Source organism: Natrix helvetica (assembly GCF_964273705.1).
Source record: "Natrix helvetica genome assembly, chromosome: 7".
Taxonomy (NCBI): domain Eukaryota; kingdom Metazoa; phylum Chordata; class Lepidosauria; order Squamata; family Natricidae; genus Natrix; species Natrix helvetica.
Window position 1 is genome coordinate 49,749,553 of NC_138558.1, and position 23,512 is coordinate 49,773,064.

The 23,512-nt window shown below is 36.2% G+C and overlaps 1 protein-coding gene across 1 annotated transcript; it reads left to right on the forward strand.

The window, feature by feature from the left end:
• The first annotated feature begins 799 nt into the window (after positions 1 to 799).
• Positions 800 to 18,921, forward strand: HPGD (15-hydroxyprostaglandin dehydrogenase). Its single transcript, XM_081958884.1, has 7 exons — positions 800 to 1,364; positions 2,438 to 2,561; positions 8,052 to 8,158; positions 11,003 to 11,099; positions 14,856 to 14,932; positions 16,114 to 16,277; positions 18,387 to 18,921. The coding sequence occupies exons 1-7, from the start codon at positions 915 to 917 to the stop codon at positions 18,502 to 18,504; spliced, it is 1,137 nt and encodes a 378-aa protein (XP_081815010.1). The 5' UTR covers positions 800 to 914; the 3' UTR covers positions 18,505 to 18,921.
• The last annotated feature ends 4,591 nt before the right edge of the window (positions 18,922 to 23,512 follow it).

Consider the following 23,512-nt stretch of genomic DNA (forward strand, 5'->3'; position numbering starts at 1 on the left):
TCAAGAAATCAGAAAGAGATCAAAGAGATCAGCTCTTTTGAAAAAGTATGCATATGGGAATGTGAATCTAAAAACAGCCCTGCTTAAGGCTAAGGCCCATCTTAGCTTAGCATTCTTAGAATGCTAATTACGTGTGTTGTGTCCAACGCTACTTGGAGGCCTGCTGTTACCTAGAAGTAACACTGGGACTTTTAAGACCCTTGGTGGACATCTATCAGTGGCCTCAGTTAAAATAAAATTTGAGAAATTAAGCTTTAACTTGAGTTACCAGAAGAACATCACTTCATACTAACAGTGGAACATGATGACAGATAGGCCTGTTTCCTTCCTAGGTCAAGGTTTAAAAATGAACAGAGAAAGGAGGCAAAATTATCAAATAAGGAAATCTGACATTTTCATTTGAATGATCCAAGCAGCCTTCTCTTCTTTTAGGATCAAAATAAGATTCCTGAAAAGTGGCATCCTAGATATATATGTTTTGCTAGTGGCCATAATGCTGTTGCAGAACTATACTACCGCTATAAATCAGTGGCATAACTTTACTTTTAGTGGCCAGAATTTGATTCACATGTCACTTTCCATGGTCAGCCACATAATTCCTAATGGACTGATCTCAGCATGAATTTTAAACTCCAAAGAGCTGGCTCTGATTTTCTTCAGGACTATTTAATTTTTTTTCACATAATCTATCCCTTGCTTTTATTTACCATACATTTTTATAACAATTGGAGATGGCCCCAGACAGGTCAAGGACCCTTCCCTGTGCTCTCTCATTTTTAGGGCTCTTCATCTTATACAAATGCCTTCTTTCGAAGCTTTGTCCTAACCAGACGGATCATTCCTTACTGGAGGGCAGGAATAGCCGGAGGCATTTGTTGGCTCATCAAAATGAGGCGTAGGAAGAGCGAGATGAAATGGGAACGGGGACAGGGACGACCAAGATAGGCTGCGTCTTTATCTCCGGAAAGAAACAAAACGCCGAGCCTGAGACTCGAAATTCAGCCTGGGGACAGACAGCCGGACGGTCACCAGAAGGGGAAGCCGCGAGTGGAGGTGGAGGAAGGGAGGGACAAAGGGAGGCAACTTCAGTGCAGGTGACACCAACTTCGGCTTGCGCGGGTCGGATTCAGTTTTCCTTCAGACCTCTGAGCCTGGAGGCCGTGGGGAGGTTAATACCAGCAGCCGAAGGAAATCGCCGGAGCCGCCGCGCAGCTCTAAGCGACAAGGAGCCGGTGACGATCCTCGCGGACGAAAGTGCAAAAGGAAGCAAAATGCACCTGAAGGACAAAGTGGCCCTGGTCACTGGGGCAGCTCAGGGCATAGGCAAAGCCTTCGTCGAAGCTCTGCTGGCAAAGGGTTGTAAGGTAAGGGCGCCAACTGCGCGCTGCTCGAGCACCGGGGGTGGGGGGGGTGACGGGGGGGGAGGCAGGAAAGCTTCGCTATCACTGGCAGACAGTCCACTCCTGCGTTGCTTGCCTTCTCGCCCGCGTAGGATCAAACTGGCTCCTCCTTTTTCTTGAACATGCAAGTACCTCGGAGCTATTGGCTTTGTCTCTCCAGCATTGCGAGCTCCGCAGCTGCTGTCTTTGGGGGGGGGGCGAGAGCGAGGGGAGGGAGGGAGGTGGAGCGGGTTAGAAACGACAGAATGGATGGTACTAGTTTCAAAGTGCAACACACTTGTTGATATGTACGGATAATGGTAACGTCTTCCTTTCATTCTCTTTCAAGATCGGTCAATAGAAAACACATCACCGTACTTTCCTGGGTCATTTGAAATAGGATTTGGTGTTTGTATTCACAGTTTCTAATTTTAAAGTTATTATAACATGCACTGATTAAACATAGGCGTGCCTGTTTTGTCCACATCTCGGAAAACACTACTGTTCCATATAGATAGGCTGATAATGTATTCTCTGTGCACTTAATGTCATGCGAAATTCAACTGGCTTGCTTTCAGGAAATTTTATATTCCTTCATTTTTTAATGTTGTAAAATCTAGGACTTCTAGGGAGTGACACATTTCAAACAGTTGAAACGTACTTAGCCTCCTTTTGAAATGCCTAGGATCTATGTCCTCAAGTTATACAATGCAAAAGGGTTAGGTAATACACTTCCAATTTCTACCACATTTGTTTCATGTAAAGCTACATATTTGTACAAATGTAGATATTACATCAGCTAATCACTGCTCTCTAAAACAGCCCGTCTTTCTTTCTTTCTTTCTTTCTTTCTTTCTTTCTTTCTTTCTTTCTTTCTTTCTTTCTTTTTCTTTCTTTCTTTCTTTCTTTCTTTCTTTCTTTCTTTCTTTCTTTCTTTCTTTCTTTCTTTCTTTCTTTCTTTCTTTCCATGAAAGATATAACTAATTTTTATGTCTTCTATATCAGGATATGAACCTAATTTCATAGATCTGTGTGGAACACTGTTTCCTTTTTCCTAGGTGGCACTTGTGGATCTGAATGCAGACGCAGGCAAAGTCAGCAAAGACACCTTTGATAAGCAGTATGATCCACAGAGAACTATCTTCATTCCTTGTGATGTTTCAAATGAAGAAAAACTTAAAGGTTAGAAGTTTTTAAATGCCCTATTTTAAATGCCATGCAGCTGAAATAATAACAAGTCTATCTCCATTTAGATATGTGTTGTTATTTCAGTATGCAAGTACAGTCTGCTACCTTAATAAGCCTGGGGAAAATGCTGAAATCTCCTGCCATTTATTATATGGAAAACCTATTTATGATAAATAATTTTTGCTAAAAGATCCAAAATTTATACACAGCTGATGGATGATAATCAAATTGAACAGATTAGGACTTTGAAATAGTTAGCAGTATGGTTTTATGTCCAGTATACATGGAGGTGACATTAGACCATGTTACAGGGATAGTAAGAAGTTGCGCCATAGCAGCATTAAAATTCTGTACAATAAGAAAATCATATAGATTTGCAGCCTTAAATATATTCTACAAAAAAGAACAAAATGAGGGGAGAGGAGAAAGAGATAAGGACTGGCGCTGAGGTGTTAGAATTTCAAACTATTATAATGAGTGCAATCTAAATTCTAAACAATATTTTAAGGATATTCCCAATGCAAATGCATTTCTTAAAAAAAGAACCACCAAAATGAACCAGGAAACAGAAGAAGTGAAACCCAATACTCCGTTATTGAAATGGATGACTAAAATTACTGTTTGATAGTAGTGCTTATACTCTCCTCGTACAATGTTTTGTGATAATTACTAATTTTTCTGGAACAAACTAATGGAGCGAACTCCACTGGTATGGTTTTACTTATCTTTGACTCACATCACAAGTGACATGCCATGTTATTTTTGATGATATGGCTAGAAGCTGTGCAAATTTTAGAGGTGTGTGGGAACAGTGCCTTCTTGTGTGATTTCCAGTGGCTTTGGAGGCCACAGAGAGCACATTACATTCTTGAAAAAGCTCTGCAGGCTCAAAAAAGCATGTTAAATTCTCACACAATATTTGGAGTCTCCAGAGGCTACTCTATATTGTGCTCTCTGAAGCATCCAAAAAGCAAGACCATGTTCCAAAGTTCCTGGCCTCATGAGACCCAGAGCTGGCTTGGATATGCATTTTAGTCTCAGAGACGAAGACAAATAAAAAAAATATTTACAATTATGTATGTATTCATTTATTTAATTTCATTATCCAAAGCAACTCTTTGTTATGAATTGTTTTGCTTTTGTCTGGGAGAGGGGGGAGAGTGACATGTATAGTATAGTATAGTAGTATAGCATAATCTTTATTGTCATTGTACTTAAATACAACGAAATTGGTTTTAACCTCACTGGTGCAAAATTATAACCGAAACGAAAAAAGAAAGAAAAAAAAAACTAGCGTGTGCATGGAGTGATTGTGGTTGTATTTAAAAGTCTCACAGCCCAAGGATATAGAAACTATCTTTAAACCTGTTTGTTCGGCTGGGTATACTTTGATGTCTTCTACCCGATGGTAGAAGTGCAAAGAGACACTGACCAGGGTGTGAATCATCTCTGAGTATCTTCCTTACTTTGCTAAAGCAGCGAGATCTGGCGATGTCATCCAGTGGTGTCAGAGGGCAACCAATGGTTTCTTGTGCCGAATTGATCACTCTCTGTAGGGCCTTCTTGTCCGCAGCTATTAAACTAGCATACCATACTGTAATACAATATGGGAGGACACTTTCTATGGTGGACCGATAGAAAGAGGTCATCAGCCGTTGTTCCACCTGATTTTTTCGCAGGACTCTAAGGAAATGAAGTCTCTGTTGGGCCTTTCCGATCACCAGAGACGTATTGTTTTTCAGGTGAGATCTTAACTAATAAGCACTCCCAAGAATTTAAAAGAGGAAACCCTCTCCACACAGCACCCCTCGATATACAGTGGGGCAGGTTCCTCTCTGTGCTTCTGAAAATCTAGCACCGTCTCCTTTGTCTTACTAGTATTTAGATGTAAGTTGTTTCTTGAGCACCATGCGGATACCTTCTGGACTTCTTCCCTGTATGCTGATTCATCCCCTCCAGTTATGAGACCCAGCACTGTTGTGTCATCTGCAAACTTTATTATGATGTTGGATGGATCAGAGGATATGCAGTCATATGTATACAGCGAGTACAGGTATGGGCTGAGCACACAGCCCTGGGGGGAGCTTGTGCTGAGCTTCCGCGTGGAAGATGTAAAGGACCCAACCCTTACTGTTTGTGGACGATCCGTCAGGAAGTCTTTGATCCATTCACAAGTGAGGGGAGGGAAATTCAGGTCAGTCAACTTTTCAATGAGAATTCCTGGTAAGATGGTGTTAAAGGCCAAGTTATAGTCTATAAAAAGCATTCTGACATAATTCCCAGATTTCTCAAGGTGGCTCAGTGCAATATGTAGAGCAGTGGCGATGGCATCCCCTGTCGACCTGTTGCTTCTATAAGCAAACTGGTGTTGATCAAAATTTGGTGGAAGACAGGACCTGAGGTGTTGTAGGATCAGTCTCTCAAAGCACTTCATCACTATAGATGTCAGTGCAATGGGTCTATAGTCATTCAAGCTTTCTATGGCTGCTTTCTTCTGCTTTCATGTCAGCAGAATCAGGATTTTTTAAAATTTTTGATATGCTGAGCCCAAAAGGTTCGCTATCAATGATTTAGTGGCTAATACCACACTGAATAAAGTAATTAAAAATGAATTAGAAATATTTCTATTCAAATGATATGAGGCTCACAGTCAAGTAGGAGTATTTTTTTCTGATCTTAGGCAGAGATTCATGAGAGAATTTTTTTATGATGTCTATAATCTATTAAATTTAGGAAATTTAAAGTACATGTACTAAAGTGTAATACACTAATACAGTAAATGGTATAAAATAATAGAGAACAGTATTGTAGAGCTGTTTCCAGGATCAATGGCTTTAGAATTGGTTCCAAAAGGCTCTGTGGAAAACTCAAGTCTTTGCAACTTTCCAGAAGGCTACAAAAATTGGGATCATCTTCATTCCATGGATATGTTGTTGTACAAAATGTTAGACTTTACAGAGTCTTACATGTACATATTTGGTATGTGGGAGGTCTACCCATGATCTGGTGGTCTGATTAGTTAGACAGAGTTATCTGGGAAAGATGGTCCTTTAGATAGCAGATATTGAGCCATGTAGTTTTAAACATGATGATCAGCATCTGAATTGCATTCAAAAACGCAGTGGTTTTAGATCAGTTAAAGCTTATGGATGATTCTGAAAGGCAAACCCTTATACTGCAAATGGCAGTAATCTTTGCTAATATGACAGGTTTGTTTTAAGTGCCTCCTGATCCAGATTTGACTATAACAGACAAAAACACTAAAGCAAAGCCTCTGGCCATGGCTCCTACCTATTCAGGATCTATCAACCCAGAAGGAAGTTTATATTTAGAGGAAGTGGAAGAGAAGGATGTACAGGCTAATGAGACTTGCAGGATTCTCTTATTAAAGCCACTCTCAAGAAATCTAGTTCATAGGTTAAAGTTGAGGTTGATTCCTAGTCTAGTTTACCAAGTGAAGCTGACAATACACCACTCTGAACCTAATAAATGACCTTACCAAGTGAAAAAGAAAAAGGATGAAGCTCAATGAAACCCCATAACAATTAGAGCAAAGGCCCAACTCCTTCCCACCACTATCACTACTGACTGGACTGCCTACTTAGGACAGAGAAGAAACATGTGCTAAAATGATGCTTTTTTCATACTTCCTCTAATAACTAGATGTTTATGCATTTTTTTTTAAAAAAAGCAGTGGACTCTTGTGGATATTTTCTATCACTGAATTATAACTTATTTCAAACCATTCTGCGATACCTTAAGAAGACTCAAAATTGCTAGCAATATTCCAAGAATATTCATTCATGCATTTGAGTGAAAACATTTTGGTAGTGATGTTTGTTAACCTTTTTTTTCATGATTTCCTCTCTAGGATTTCTCTTCCCCAGTAGTTACACAATGAACCAATATTTTCACTGAGCTTTTACTACTGTCCCAACTCCCTCTTCTGGTTAGACACAAACAGTTAATCCATGAACATTAGACTTTCTCCCTGAAAGTCTACAATGTTATTTCAATATCCTTTCTGAATATATATATATATATATATATATATATATATATATATATATATATATATATATATATATATATATATATATATATATATATATATATATGAACTTCTTTTACTTCTTCCTTTTCAACCTTTAAACCAAGCCTATGGCATAAATAAAATACTTCTCTTCCATTATTATAAAAGACACACGTTTTTTCCCCAACTGAATTCAGCAAGGTAACATTTAATATTTATTATATTAAATAGTACAATATTTATATCTGGAATTTATTATTTTTACAAATAACTCAAGATGCTGAACATATGCAGCATATCTTTCTCCACCTATTTTCCCAACAACAACCCTGTGAAGTGAGTAGGGCTGAGAGAGTGATTGGCCCAAAGTCGTAGCTAAGGCTAGAATTCATGGTCTCTTACTTTCTAGCATGGTGTGTTAAGTATTAGATCAAACTTCCTAATATCTAATAGATAGCATTTTAATCCTGCCACACTTTCCAAACACTCTTCAACTAATCCCTTGTAATCCCTGCATTCATTCTTGCATTTTGCTTTTTGCTACTATAACAGACAGCAATCTTCTGTCATCAGATGTAGAGGCAATCTTCACACTTAAGGAGTTTGCACAAGTTTGAGATCCTTAAGCAAACCTTCAGTTTGCTCCTTAAGCAAACCACCTTCTACATTATGTCATTTCTTCAGCTGCATTGTTAGACATGCAGCATTAGTATTTTTCAACATTTTCCTATTTATGACACATTTCTCACTGACATCTTTCTTGGATACTAATATTTATAACATCTTCTATTTCATTCACCAAATATCTAACTAGTATTTCTTAAATCTTGCTAGCATTCCCTCATTTCAGTTCCTACAGCTTCTTTCACTTCTTTTTTCCAAGTTTCATTTTTTATACTTTCCACTAGTTCTGGATGTATTCGTTTTTCACTCAAATCCTTTTAGGCTCTCTAGGACATAACTTTGCCACACAGAAGTAATTTGGGTTTAGCTCAATTGTATGTACTGGGACATATGTAGAGATACACACACACATGACACATTCCCATCATTCTATTTCTTTTGGGGCTAATCAACAGAACTATAGAAAAAGAGAGGGAAGTAGTACCTTAAGGTAACTAAAAGTAAGTGATATGAGAAAAGAAAACGAACTCTATTCCTTACTTTATATCCAAATATCATTCGCTACAGTTTTTTCATAACTTTCTATCTTTGCAAACCATTTTTGCTTTGTCCACTCACCAATGTGGATAAATAAAAAGTCTATATATTAGGGTCTGCATTTCATTGATAAAAGTTAAATCAATGTATATGATGAATGATTTGAAAAGTCATACTTATAACTATATCACTATGGATTCACTTTGTTAAAGCACAATCGTAGTTCTGATGGTATTGTAATCAATCGTTACATATTATTCTATGGAAATAAATATCAAATTTCCTTACAGATGCATTTAAGAGAACAATTCAACATTTTGGAAATCTGGATATTCTGGTCAATAATGCTGGAGTGAATGATGAAATGAACTGGGAAAATACAGTTCAAATCAACTTGGTAAGTCTAATACATACTATATATTTTAAAAAAGAAGTGTAATTAAAAATCTAGGGAAAAATGTTACGTTTTTGTGAGTTAATTTTTTTACTTCCAAGTATAAATAAAACTAATAATAATTAGATTAATTTTTCTGCAAGCATATGTTTCTTAAACAACTTTTGAATTTGAATGTCTGTGAATATGATTATATTAGCCAAGCTTCCTGAATTCTTAGTTTTCATGTAGAAACCTATTGAAAACTATTCTAGAGTTGGATGAACAAATCTGATCACTTTTTATTAATATGAAATTAAGGTGCTGGTATATCAATTTGACCTTATTTCACTAGGAAAAAACAATTTAAGAAATTTACTCAGGTCATCTTGGCTTCTGACTCTAAACCAACAAGCTCACCTAGGTCCTGTGTATTTTCTATTTTTTTCTTTTGTCCTTTTTTGTTACAACTAGAAAAGATTGGATTTCTGAATGAGTAAAGCCAAGTTTCCTTTTTCTTCTCATTTCTGAACCTGACCAGGATAAGTTTGCAATTGTCCTAAATCCATATTTCTGAATCATGCCATGCTGAATGTAATTTTAATGAAGTCTGTGTGTATATGTGTATGTGTGTGTGTGGAGAGAGAGAGAGAGGGAGAGGGAGAGGGAGAGAAAGAGAGAGAAAGAGAGAGAGAGATTATACTAAACTGTAATCAAACTTAATAATTATTAGTATTAATAATTAACTATTTATTATTTCTCTCCTGAGTAGTTATAAAAATGCATATACAGACACATATTTAGGTTTATGGTTATGTAGGTGTGTGTGTGTGTGTGTATATATACATATACGTATACACACACACACACACACAAACACACATATATATGTATTTGTGTTACAACCCCTGGTATGCCCAGGTTCGAATGCCAGTAAGGGTATGGCTAGCTGATGAGAGCTAAAGAGCTTGAAATAGATCTATACCAGTCTCCCTTTATTTGTTTATCAGCACAATATATATATTCCCCCCTTTGCTAAATCAGGTGTGGATGTCACCAATGTATGATGCATCTGGCCTGTGGTACATGATAGGTACCTACATGATAGGTTCAAGATCCAGATGGATCTTGACACCGTTAAAAACTGGACCCTATCTAACAAAGTGAAATTCAATGTAGAGAAAAGTAAAGTTTTGCACTAGGGCAAGAAAAACCAAAAGTACATATATAGATTGGCTTAATAGCAGTAACTGTGAGAGGGATCTTGGAGTCTTAGTGGACAACCAATTAAATATGAGCCAACAGTGTGCAGCGGCAGCCAAAAAAGCCAATGCAATTCTAAATTGCATTAACAGAGGGATACAATTAAGATCAAATGAGTTACTAATACCGCTCCACAAAGCCTTAGTAAGACCACACCTAGAATACTGCATTCAGTTTTGGTTATAGTGGTCACACTATAAAAAAGATGTTGAGAATCTAGAAAGAATGCAGAGAAGAACAACCGAATGATTAACGGACTGGAGGCTAAATCATATGATGAAAGGTTGCAAATACTTTGCATGGCTAGTCTAGTGAAGAGAAGGATGAAGGGAGACATGATAGCAGTGTTCAAATATTTGATGGATGCCACAGAGAGGAGCGGATCAAGCTATTTTCTAAAGCACCTGAAGGCAGACAAGGAATAATGGATGCAAACTAAGGAGAAATTTTCTGAGATTGAGCGCAATCAATCAACGGAACATTCAGAAGTTGTGGGAGCTTCATCACTGGAAGCTTTCAAGAAGAGACTTGACTACGATCTGTCAGAGATGGTGTAGGCTCTCCTGGTTGGGTGGGGATTGGACTAGATGACCTATAAGGTGCCTTCCAACTCTATTAATCTGTTGTCCCACTAAGACAATTTCATTTTTAAAAGATATTCATTGTCAGGTTAATTATTTACAGTGCTAACAGTTGACTTATATGTGTGTGCTCCTCCCAATACATACTTGCTTTTGCTTGCCTATTATTGCTATTGTTATGACAAGTTATAATTGCATCAGAAGGATTATCCAATCCATCCAAAATGATTGGTGAGAGAGCGTATTATACTGTTTGATGACTAACTACAAAGAGTTCTTCCATATCTATTGTTAAGAACAAACTGTCCCAGAAGTAGTCATTATGCTACTGGCTAAGGAATGTCAGCAGAGGGAATAAAAAGTATGATGAATTAAAATAATTAATTAATAGAATAATATACAAGATGTGATACATTGACTCACTGACACTTTCAAAACAACTTCTTCAAAAGATGCTTGGTTTTAGCTGCCTCTCCATCTGTGGATTTTTTTTTTTTATTGTGCGATCTCGCCAATCATGAAACCATTCAGTTTTGACTGAAACAAATATTATGGCATAACAGTGATAATAGTCCTCAAGACTATTTTAGTTACTCATCGCAAGGAACTATTGCTTTAAATGAAAGAACAACATGTGGTAACAGATAATGCGGAGACATGGGGGAAACAGATAAAAAAGTTGAAACTTCTACATGATAGCTACAAGCATTTTGAAAGGTGTGAAGCTCATCTTTAGCTAGCTGGCAGATATAGAAAATGACTCTGGCATCAATGAAGCAATCAAAGAACACTCAGAATCATACATATATATTAAAAACAAAAATATATTACAAGATTGGAAGCAGATCAAAAGAAAGATTCCCCATAGAATGAGAAATGATGTTAAACGTATCACAAAAGACAAAAAAGAAGCATTGGAAAACCGTTCTTAAAATTATTCAAGATGCACAGCGAAGCCTTTATTTTTAAAAGCAGCTATAAGAATGAAATATACCTGATAACTCATTTGTATTTTCTATATCAGATTTCAGTGATTAGAGGAACATACATTGGACTAGAGTACATGAAAATTGAAAATGGTGGAAGAGGAGGGGTTATTATTAATACAGCCTCATTAGCAGGTAAAATATACTTTATACCTTATTTTCAAGGGCATGAGTTTTTCCATAACATTTCATTTCTAAACACAACGCAAAACCTACATCCAAACCATTGTCATCATCTACAGCAGCATTAAAACCAGCAATAATTAAGATTTGGAATGGGGGAGCTCTATTTCAGCCTCTTTTCTGATGCTTTTTCTAATATTGTCTAGGCAGGCTGGTATGTTTCATCACCAGCCATTATAGCTGGCCCTTATTTGTGAAATTATGAAACACAGAAAAACAATATTATTTGGTCTACATACCCAGAATTTCAGACTGCGTGATTTTGCATTCATTGATTTTATTTTATTTGTGTGTTGGTCATCTCAGCTATGGGAAACTTACAAGCATTAAAAAATAAGTATTAAAACGAGAAAACAATAAGTAATAATAATGATAATTTATAGTTGAAAGATGGGGATGGGAAGACAGTATCAAGTACTCTGGAAGAGATGGGAGTCTTTTCTTAACTCAATAGGCATTTCCAGAATGTTACATCCCTGTTTGGGCCTAAGATCAACTGGTAGAACCAGGTCTTCAGACCCTTACAATAGATGGGTAGTTCTCACCTTGGGGGTGGGAGGATGTATACTGTTCCAAAAGGCAGGAGACGTGGCAGAACCTCCTGCCTTGGACCATATCAACCAAAATTCCCTGACCAACACCCACAGCATGCCCTTTGTGCCAGCATGGTAGGGTGAACCAATCCCATTGGAGTGAGATGGTTTCTCAGATAGCGTATATCTTATTCTCTTATCTTCTCCTGCAGCAGTTAATATGAACATTTTTTTGCTCTTGGCCCAAGCATTTCTTTCTGATTTATTAGTCTTACTTTGTTTCTCTGAATCTTGACTTCTGTTAGAGCTTACTTATGCGTATCCAAAGATAATTGTTATGGAAAATATGCTTGTAAAGAAGAAATTACAGCATTAATTATGAGATTAAAGATATGACACAGTAGAACATTTCAAAGCATTAAAAGATTTTAGTGGGAAAATATAGTTTTATGATTACTAGGTTTATGCAGAGCTTCAAAGGAAACAATATTTGTTTATAAGGCTTTAAGCGAAGCATTCTTTTGAAACTTCACTCATAGACTGAAATGATAGCACAAACTCAGGCAAAAGTGGGAAATACATGTCAGGGTCCTGGTTGGACAGAAGCAGTGAAAGTTAAGTCTTTTGCTCTCTACCAGGATGTTTCTTCAAAATAAGATCTATATGTTCCCCTGTAGAAAAAGTAACAAAGGAACATAAGACCGGAGGGTTTCTACAGCCATCTCCAATGGGCATAATCACTACTGAAAAGGAATGTGGAATTCTGGAGAGTAGTCCATAAACCTGGTCAAGGTGAAGGCCCAACAAAATTTCAGAATTAAAATTGAGGAGGGCTAAGACAACAGCACATATCATCATTATACTGATTCACTTGCCTGCCTAGTTTAGCTTACTCAAAAAATTACAACAAAGGAACAGAGGAACATGGCAATGTGAAACATGGGTTGTAAGATATGCTGGATATGGAACAGCCAGATAAGAAATAGCAATAACCCACAGCTGTAAAATGGGCAGGAAAATGTGATCCGAAGGAACTCCTGTAAATAAGCCAGCGAGAAAATTGTACTTTCAGATTTGCATGATTCTATTGATGTACAGTAGCTTTACAATAAAGTAGAATTAGCTTACTTAGTTATGTTTCCTGTCTGGTCTTCCTGGCATACTGTTAGACACCTGCAAACGAATACCCATACACCTGCAATAAATTCTGTTGAGGTCAATGGTATTATTTTGAGTATACATAAATAACATTCCACATTAAGATATGAAGTGCAAAGAGGGCTGAAAAACCTTATTTTTTATTATTATGTTTCCTGACTTTTGAATGAGGTATTATTTAAAGCTTTAAAATGTGGGACCATTAAACATTATTATTTCCAGTTTAAGTAAACAAGGGAAGTTATACTATGAAAGGAAAAGCTTACATAAATACCAAAAAAACTAATAATACTAGCCACAGAGAAGTGAACAGGATATGGTTTAGTCAAGCAATAATAGATGAGAATAACAATCAACAAGTCAAGAAAAATAAATATTGGCCTGAAAAAGTACTGGAATTATTTTTTCCAATTTTCCTTTCTTTAAGGATAATTTTTAAGTTGATTCACTGTTCACTAACCATTTCCAAATGTGTGTCTTCTAGGATAAAGACTTACAGAAAGTAAAATCTAGAAACTTCAGGGAAGTCAAACTTGAATAATCTATTTCTGTTTAATATTTCTGCTACCAAATACCACCAGTATTCCCGAGTTAATACTCTGAGTTTCTGTACTTGAATGGTTTGACAATCTGATCAGTATTGTTTTTAAACATTTTTGTTAGACCTTCCTTTCTTTATGTAAACCTTTTTGATTTGGCCATTGTGAGAAGATGGACAATAGTAAAGCTAGCATAGAAATTAGCATGGCATGGCATAGTATACTGTAGCATAGCAAATTTAATTTAGGCATATTTCCCATCAAGGCCAAAGTCCCATTTGAGATAATATTCAGAGTAGGGCTTTCCATAGTGTAATAGAATGTGCTGAAGAGCAAGATACAATTAGAAAAAGGTATGAAGTGATAGCTCTCTTCTATATTGCATGTATCAAAGAGGCAGATCGGACACACACAGAGAAATGACAATATTCCTCATTATATCCAGTGCATATATTACAAAACCATCATTAGAAATAAAAATGTTTCTCTAATTTTGTTTAATTAATGAAAATTTACCTTATTGTAATTTGAAATGGTCTTCATTTTATTTTCAATGAACCAATGATTTCCTATTTAATGATGGACCATTGGGAATCTATCAGGACCAAAGCTTATAAAGTGTGTTTTGTACAGATGTAGCTGGAATCAAACTAATTCAGGACATATTTTACAAGGAAAGGCAGGAAGCTCTTATCTAACAGCTACTGATTTAAAATTGTCCATACTTCTACATCAAGGCAGCAAAACCCGCTTCTCAGCTGTGTAAATTTACATTGTTAATTGCTACAGTGGGGAAAATCTACATAGAAAGTATTTTTCTTTTTCATTACTTCCCCTTCTTTCTATTCTTTTCTTTCTACATCTGTTATTTCACATCCTACAAAGTTAACATTAATGTGATTACTTTTATATTGTAATACTATTCTTCTACTCATTGACTTTTAGGACTGTTTTTTTTTACCAATTAATCAGTTAAAGTTAGATATCTATACACAATTTGAAGAAAACACTGTTATGTGTTAAGTATCTATAAATGAGATTTTGGAAAAATAACTCTTGTGAAATAAAAGTACAATCATAGCATTAGAGCTACATTACTCTACTTCTTCTCACATGAATGATACATTTTTGAAACATTCTTCATAATGGCTCTTTTGAGTGGTAGTCAAAATGGCTGTAGAGCTTAAGATTCAGATTTAGTTTCCAAAAGGCATTGGAAAAGATCTGTCTATTTTAAAATATTGCAAATAGGTGTCACATTCATGTTCCAACACTTTTTGGAGATTTAATCCAAAGAATGCTAGCTTTAACAAAAATGAACCATTTTTAATCCTATTCTTTTAACCCCTAATTATTGTCAATTCATGGAATAATATAAAGAAACCATATACGGTAGTTTTATAGTTTTCTTCATTTTTTTTCCAGGTAGTTACATTAAAGTTCTTTTTAAATTTCTGATTTACTTTTTACCATTAAAGGGCTGTGGCCGGTTGCATACCAACCAGTGTATTCTGCTTCAAAGCATGGAGTAATTGGATTTACACGTTCAGTGGCTGTGAGTATAACTAGTGCGGAAAAAGTCTTCTTCTCTTCTTGATAAACCCCACATTTCCATTTCCTTCACACATACATGCACACACACACACAATTCAGATTTGATTAATTGAAGTTTTCTGACATTCTCGTTAAAATAAAATCAATGTCAAGAAAAGCTTTTCCTTTGGCAGGAACATAATTCACAAATGATAGTTTTGTATGTTTGTGTGTGTGACAGCATATACTGTAGATAAAAAAAGAGTGCAAAACCATAAGGATCAGTAGAATCCCACCAAGTGTAGGATTATAGTATGTCAACAGTCAGTGCTGGTGCAATAGCCCATTGCAAATAGGTAAAAAAGATTAAAACTAACAGTGTTTATTTTGCTATGGTAAACATTTACAAGTACAATTACAGTACCTATGAAATAAAGAGATGTGTATTGCCTAGAGGAAAGGTAATGAAAGTACTGGACAAAATATTAAAGTGTAAGGACATCATGCTGACAACAAAGGTCATGGTTTCCTAGTTGTAATATGTGGTTGTGAAAGATGGATCCTTAGAAAGAATGAAAAAAGAAAAGCTGATGCCTTTGAATTTTTGGCATTATCCTGGATCACAAAGAAAACAAATCTTCAGTATGTGATGATGTAAAACTAGACTGCATACTGGAATAATGAAGGTAAGTTTTACCTATTGTATATGCATAAAGTAAAGGCATGGCTCAATGGAAATTGCATTACATTCACGTTATACTTGTACAAATTGAGGAAAATTGGGAAAGGGCCACAGAAGTTTATATGGTTCTATGTACTAATCATTGAAGACAGAAATATGAGCTTAGAAACAGTTACTAATAGAAACTCCTGGAGAAATGAAGTCCTTTGGATCTAAAGAATCAGGAGTGACTAAAACACCACACAGTAATAGCACAAAAATATAAATGATAAAAAAATATTATGTTATTGTTGGTTGAATGAAACAGTATTTGTAAATTCAGTAGACAATATAAATTTAGAAACTGTTTTGTATTTTATGTAACATTATTTATTCTTTTTATATTTCCTACTACAGCATAGTTTAATGTTCCTTTGAATTAAAGATGCCAGATACAGAACCTGTTTTGTTTTTTACCATACAAAGAATGTTTTCTTACCATGTCTCAACAATAGTACATAATATAGTTTCCTGTTTTGCAGCTGGCTGCTACAGCAAAAAATTATGGTGTACGAATAAATGCTATCTGTCCCGGTTTTGTCAACACACCAATTCTTCGTACCGCTTTCCAGGAAGAATGTATGGGTATATATTATTCATTCAAAGAAGAAATCAAAGATAAGATGGATTTCTATGGCATTTTGGAGTGAGTAGAAATTATGTAGTTCTCCTTAATGTCTGTAGTTCAATGAGAAGTATATACTTCCACAGTGCTGCCAAGAAGACTATGTAGACATGTCCATATGGTTGCAGGCTACCTACATTGTCATAAGCTTCCTTGTTTTTCTGTCCAAATTGTCCAACTCCATCTGGGTCCAGTCAATTATTCCTGCAGAGTATCTAATTACAGGTATAGCCCAGGTATTTATGGCTTTTATGATGTTTCCTCCACTCAGTTTGGACTTTAATATCTTGCGAATTCGTCAAATGTACTTGGCTGAGGTTAATTCCTTGACTTTATTATGCATTAAGTCAGAGGCCTCTAAAATCCCCAAGTATTTGTAGCCTTCTTCTGGTTTTACTGCCTTTATCATTTCTTCATTCTCAAGTTCTATTCCATCATCTTCTATGACCTTGCCTGCCTTGGTTGCCATTGTTGCACATTAGTCAATTCAAAACTGCATACCAATGTCTTGGCCAAATTATTTTGTGCTTTCAATTAATAAATTCAGTTCATCTTTTGTTTTACCAAACAGCTTCAAATCATCCATGTACACCAAGTGTGAAATTTTCAGTCCTTTCTTTGCAAGTTGTTGTTGTTGTAATTATGTGGTTAATCTTTGGTGAGATTCACAGCCTTTGGGGCTGGTTGGTAGCTCAACAGCTCAAGTCCTAACCAAGGACCTAGGAACTATTAAGGTAGCATCGGAGGATATAAGCTGTTCCGAGTAGGGTGGTTTTTTGTAGAGTCAGAATGTTCAAGTCCGATAAATTTAGAATTTCTAAATAGCAAGGAAGCCCTTTAGGTCTTGCTTTTATCACCATCATCATCATCATCATCATCATCATCATCATCATCATCATCACACTCTGATGCTATGGAGCTAGACATTATATTCTCCCTCCCCACCTGAAAAGAACTCTGTTCCAATTGCCACTTGGGCGTTAGGGTTAGGGTTAGGTTTAAGAAAAATGTTCTGATGCTAAGTAGTTAGACTGAGGGAAAGAAGGGGATAAGATAGGAGAGGTCTCTGTGGGGCAAGTCTGAGGGAGGGTAGGAGATAGGAGAGGATCAATGGGACCAGCCTCAGGGAGAGAAGGTGATAAGATAGCAGATGCATCTGTGAGGCAAGGAGAGGAGAGGCCTCTGTGGGGCAAGCCTGAAGGAGAGAAGGGAAAAAGAGAGGCAGATCATAACTACTCATTAATTTTCCAGCTATAAGTGTTGATTTATCAAGGCTGATCATATAGTTTCATAGCAGAGCATGAGTATCTACCTAGTAAATAAAAATTCAGATGGGAAAATGTGTAAGCTTAAAATAGTCACAAGTTTTCTAGTACATCCAATATCATCTAGTCTCTACAATACCTTCAATAGGATGTTATATACAGGTAGTCCTTCACTTACAACCCAAATTGAGCGCAAAATTTCTGTTGCTAAGCAAGACATTTGTTAAGTGAGTTTTGCCCCAAACTTTACGACTTTTGCTGCCACAGTTGTTAAGTGAATCTGGCTTCCCCATTAACTTTGCTTATCAGAAGGTTGCAAAAGGTGATCGTGTGACCCCAGAGCAATGCAACCATCATAAATATGAACCAGTTACCAAACATGCACATTTTGATCCCATGCTCATGGGATGCTACAATGGTTGTTAAGTGAGAAAAATGGACATTATTCACATTTTTCAGTGCTCTTGTAACTTTGGTCACTAAACAAATGGTTGCAAGTTGAGTACTACCTGTAATTGTTTCAGATGAATGAGTGAGGTATGTATAAACTTAATAACTGACTTTTATTTCGACTCTTGCAAGATCTCAAAGACAAATATCAGAATATTTTATCCAGTATTAAAAGTATTATTTATCATATAAAATACCTGCTTTTTTATCATTATGATTGGAAAATGAATAGAAATAATTTGGATTACACCGTTATTTAATTGACTAGTCCTCAAGTATATTAACCCTTGCAAAAACAGAAATTAGTTTCTTTTCACTTTTAATACTTTAGGAAAGTTTAGGAATAGTTTATGAAGTGATTTCTAATATTTATAGTCAGCCTAGTCTAATTTGTGTCATATGAATTTATTTGTAGCCCATCATTAATTGCTGAAGGACTGATAAAAATCCTTGAAGATGATTCATTAAATGGAGAAATTATGAAGATTACAAAACAAGGAATTAATCTTCATGAATATTGTACAACGCCATAAAAATAAACCTTACTATTTTTTCCTGGAATAGTTCAAAATATTTCCTTCCATAAAATCACAAATACTAAATTGTTACAAGAAAATTTTGGTAATGTTAACACTTCATTTCAATATGAAAACGTCTGCCAATATGTGAAGGATTTTTGATATTAGAAATTGCTTATATTTTCATCAATTAATATTTCAAATGCTGTAAAAATATATTATATAATTTTAATTGTGAAAAGTACAGTTATAAATGTGATGCTTAGCAAGTGATGGCTTAATCAATTTAGAGTTTTTATAGATTTAAGAGAAATAACATCTGTTATTCATACATTAATCCAAGCAACATGACAGAATTTCAGGATCTGATTTTCATAGTACAGGATTGCATATTTAAGATTTCATTCAAATTAAATAATGTTATCTTTGTAATTAATTTTTCCAAGTCTTTTTCCCCACTTGTACAGACAATTTAACAGTATATATTGTAATTATTTAGTTTGAACTGCCCAAATAATATTTGCTGAATCGTTATGCTAAATGTAAGGTTATTATCTGGTTACATTAAAATAGAACTCATAATTTAGTTCACCTTTGTCACAAAATATACTTGCACTAGAAAAATAAACAAAGAAAAGCTTTTTCTGTGAGAGTGAATGTTTTCCTCTGGAAGAATGTTGTACCTTTAGGTACAATATCACGACTCAACACAAAATTTTAATCATTTGGAATACAATGTTAAATTGCAAATATTTTTACTTATTTTTGTGGCTTCAAGTTAGTTTGTACTCCTGATCAGTAGACTAGCCCCTTCACTTTTCTTGGCAAGATTTTTTGAGGTGACTCAAGGTTACTCTGCTGGTTTCGTGCCTAAAAGGTGTGTGTGTGTGGAGGTGTGGCTAGAATCCATCGTGTCCCAGTTTGTAGTCTGATGCCTTAATCACTACACCAAACTGGCTGTTACATTTACATTACTAATTCCAGATTAATACTGAACAAAATCTAAAGAACTGTGAAATAAGGTCCAATAGCAGTTTGGAAAATATTTTGAAAATTATGTTTTTAACAGAGCACATTTACCTTAATTCATAATGCATAAAGAAATCATTCTCAGCCTAATATTCAGAAGTGGCATTTTATTGCTATATGCATTACAATAATACTAAGGTGACCAACCGTCCTCCTTTAGGGAGGACAGTCCTTCTTTTGTAAGTTCTGTCCTCCCTCGAAAAGTGTCCTCCTACATGTCCTCCTTTTTTATATTTGAAGGCTAATCTGTTGTGCGTTATGTGATGTATTTTATTAAACAGTTTTTAATGTTTTTTTTACTTCATTGCAAGTATATTGAACAGATATTGAATCTTGTGTTGAATTTTTATCTAAAGAAATGCTAGACATTAAAATAGGCGACAATTGTCTCTTTGAAGAAATTAGAAGACTGAATGTATATTTAAATTCTGAAAAATTAATACAATGGGAAAATCAACATGTTGAAATTGATAAAAGATGGGTGGATATTTTCAGCCATTTCAAAAATGAACATATTCCATGTGAACATTTATTTATACTTGTTCAATTTATGTTGTGCTGCCCTGGAACTAATGCAGCAGTTGAAAGAGTTTTTTTCAATTGCCAATGATTTTTCGACAAGTGAGAAATCGAGATTAAATGTTGATACTCTAGCTGCAGCACTTGCCGTAAAATTCAATATGAAGGATATTTCTTGTTCAGATATTTCCAATATATTGTTAGAAGATGATACATTGACAAAAAATATTAATTCAATGGAAAAGTACTCATTTAAATAATAATTAACAGGCATGTAAGCATAATTACAATATAAAATGTTGCAAATGTTTTTATTATGCATATATCATATTTTAATGTATTATTGTTGCAATGAATAAAATATTTTTTATTTACGATATATTTTTTCCAATTTATTTGTCCTCCTTTTCATTGTAAAAAAGTTGGTCACCTTAGCATTTTGGACAATAGAACGTGTTTTGTCCTCCTTTTCATTGTAAAAAAGTTGGTCACCTTAATAATACTCATCAGAATCAGACACATATACAATGTGAAACCATCCATCTCACCCACCGCTGCAGTCGCCAATCTGCAGAGCCAGAAAGTTTGGGAGCTGCTGAGATATGGTGTGCCATTTGTTTGTAAATAAGTCCTTTAAAAAACTTGCAGATTATCTCTTTCTCTCTTATACATATACTGCTGTGTTACATGTTTCTTATTTTAACACCTTGGCTGAAAAATCGAACGGAAGACAACATAGGCAAACACCCAGAAGTTTTCCAGGAAGACTGGAAGACTGTCAAGTATGAGAAACATTGGTGGCCATAGAGGTGTGAGAGACTAATTGTTTATATATTTATTTCATTGATTAAGGGCATTCCTTCCATAGAACTACAAAAATGCCTGCCTGATAGCCAAACTATCACCTAAACTGCTAAACTTTGAGGGTAATTTATTCAGACAGCAATTACTGGTATCTTTAAGAATGGAATATTTGGCACAGAAGAGAGACCAAATATACCATAAACCAGCAGGAAAATTCATCATCCATATTCATGTCTGAATCAAGAATACATCCAAACTAAGAGTCTAGTTTAGATAAAATCCCTGATTTCTGATTATTTTATTTAACTGATAAGAAACTGTTTGGGCATAGTGTCCACATATGGTCCATGGGTGTCATGTGGCCCAGACAGCTAGTAATATGACCCAACAAATTAATAAACATAAAAAATGGTTTATTGTTTATATACATTAAATATATATTTTATATGTGGCCCAGGGCAGTTCCTCTTATTCAATGCAGCAATGCACAGCCAAAAGTTTGGATAATCATGGATTACATGTTTAAACTTTTTGCCACCAAGTGCCAAAGTGAGCATGCGCGCCGGAGTGCCGAAATCCAGAAGAGAGCAGCTGACTGGTGCACATGTGCACAGCATCCAGCTGCTCTTCCAGGTTCTGTTGCACACATGCGACCGGACCGCTGCTCTCTTTCAGGTTCTGGAGCGCATATGCATGCCAGCCAGCTGGCCTTTGGCTCCGGCATGCACGTGACAGAACCTATTACTGTCTTTATAAAAAAGGTAAAGGAATCCCTTTACTCCACTAGTCATTGCAGTTATAGGTGGTGGTGCTCATCTCCATTTCAAGATCATTGAGCCAGTGCTGTCTGAAGACATTTCTTCAGTAAGGTGGCCAGCATGATATCACAGCCACTACCTTCTCACCAAAGTGGTACCTACTTATCTACTCATATTTGCATGCTTTCAAATTGCTAGGTTAGAGGAACTGGTGAGAAGACGGGAGCTCATCCCATCACGTGGTGCTCAGGTCTGGAACCTAGGCTCCTGGCTTTTCAGCCGACATGGCCAGCATCTGAACCGCTGAGCCATCGCACCACCCTTTCTGTCTTTGTATGATGTATTAATCTAGTTTTCATGTTTTAAGATTAGATTACTACAGTTTAACAAAAATCTAGCTTCACGTTAATGTGTGAATATAGCCATGGTGCCAAAAATAAATCTTCCAGCACCAGCTTGGAATTTAAAGAGGTCTCAAGAACTGAAATAGGAAAAGGAAAAATGCATCAAAGTCTAAAATGAAGATATAAAATGGCTGTGGCAACTAAGAAATTGTACAAGATTGTGAGCTGAATCGGTCCTTTGGCTACAGATTTCTGCTAGAAGTAACATTCTCATTATATGAAACTATTTGGAAGTGAGGAATTCCTTCCCCAACCCCGCCCAACCCCACAAGTACCCGCCACATGAGCGATGTCAAGTTGGTGATACACACGGTATGCCCAGTTGGTTGCAACCACCCCAGCCATGACCCTCACCCGCCAGCCCACCTGAGGACAATCACAATGTTGATCCGGCCCTGAAGGAAATTGAGTTTGACATCCCTGATGTACGACATCCAAAAGGTTAGGAAAAGAAACTGACAGAAACAGATACTGGACATTCAAGCATATTTGAAATATCCAATGTTTGTAGAAATAACAACTTCTTGGGCCATATCTGTCATCGGACATTGGCGATCATATTGGAAATCCTACTTTTGTCAACAGCCGCATGAAATAGTGCTGATGAGTTTAGTCCAGACCTATCCCTTAGTTTTTGAAGCCACGATGTTGTTCTTCTGCCTGGACCTCGTTTGCCTTCCATTTTTTCCCTTGAGGATTAGGTGAAGCATGCCATATTTCTTTGGGTATCGCATCACATGTACAAGATATTCTAACTTTTGCTTTTTAATGGCTTTGATGATTTCCTTTTGCTTTCTCAGGCAGTTTAGCATCTCCTCATTTGTGATTTTGTCAACCCAGCTTATATGTAATAGCCATCTGTAATTCCACATTTCAAATGCTTCTTGATTCTTCAATCTGGTTTTCTGTCAGAGACCAACTCTCTACTCCGTAGAGCAGGATAGAAAAGATGTAATATCTGACAAGCCTCATTTTCAGTCTTAGGCATATGTCGTGACCAGGCATGAAATCCTATTTTCTTCGCTACCACTTCGGTAGCAGTAGCAGGACCTTTGATAGCAGGACCTTCTTCACATGTGTGATGACATCAGCTTGGCCGCCACTACTGGTTCGGCCGAACCAGTGATGACATCTGCACCACCGCCACTGCCAATTTGGCTGAACCAGTGCCAAGCGGCAGAATGCCACCTATGTTCGTGACTGCAGAAGATCTTTTTCATTTTGAAGAATGCTGTTCCAGCCGTCTTTACTTCACTGATCATGTCCCAGATTTCATGTAAAACCAAGGTATGTGATCCTTTCAACTTTTTCTAGCGGTATTCCTTCCGAATTTATCAGTGGTAAAAGATTAATGGGCTGTTTGCTGATGACCATTGTTCTATCTGGGAGAACTCGGGTGGAGGGAAGGACTGAGGCAAGCCAGATCTCTTAATGCTAACGGTTTATTGCTAACAGGTTGCCAATGTGGCATTTCACTACTCGCGTGTCTCAGATAATGGCAACACTGAG

Bases quoted from the DNA above. Each gene is read 5' to 3' on its own strand.
- HPGD (XM_081958884.1), top strand. From the start codon at position 915: ATGGGAACGGGGACAGGGACGACCAAGATAGGCTGCGTCTTTATCTCC. The intron at 1,365-2,437 runs GTAAGGGCGCCA...CCTTTTTCCTAG, and splicing joins TGCTGGCAAAGGGTTGTAAG to GTGGCACTTGTGGATCTGAA. The intron at 14,933-16,113 runs GTGAGTATAACT...CCTGTTTTGCAG, and splicing joins GATTTACACGTTCAGTGGCT to CTGGCTGCTACAGCAAAAAA.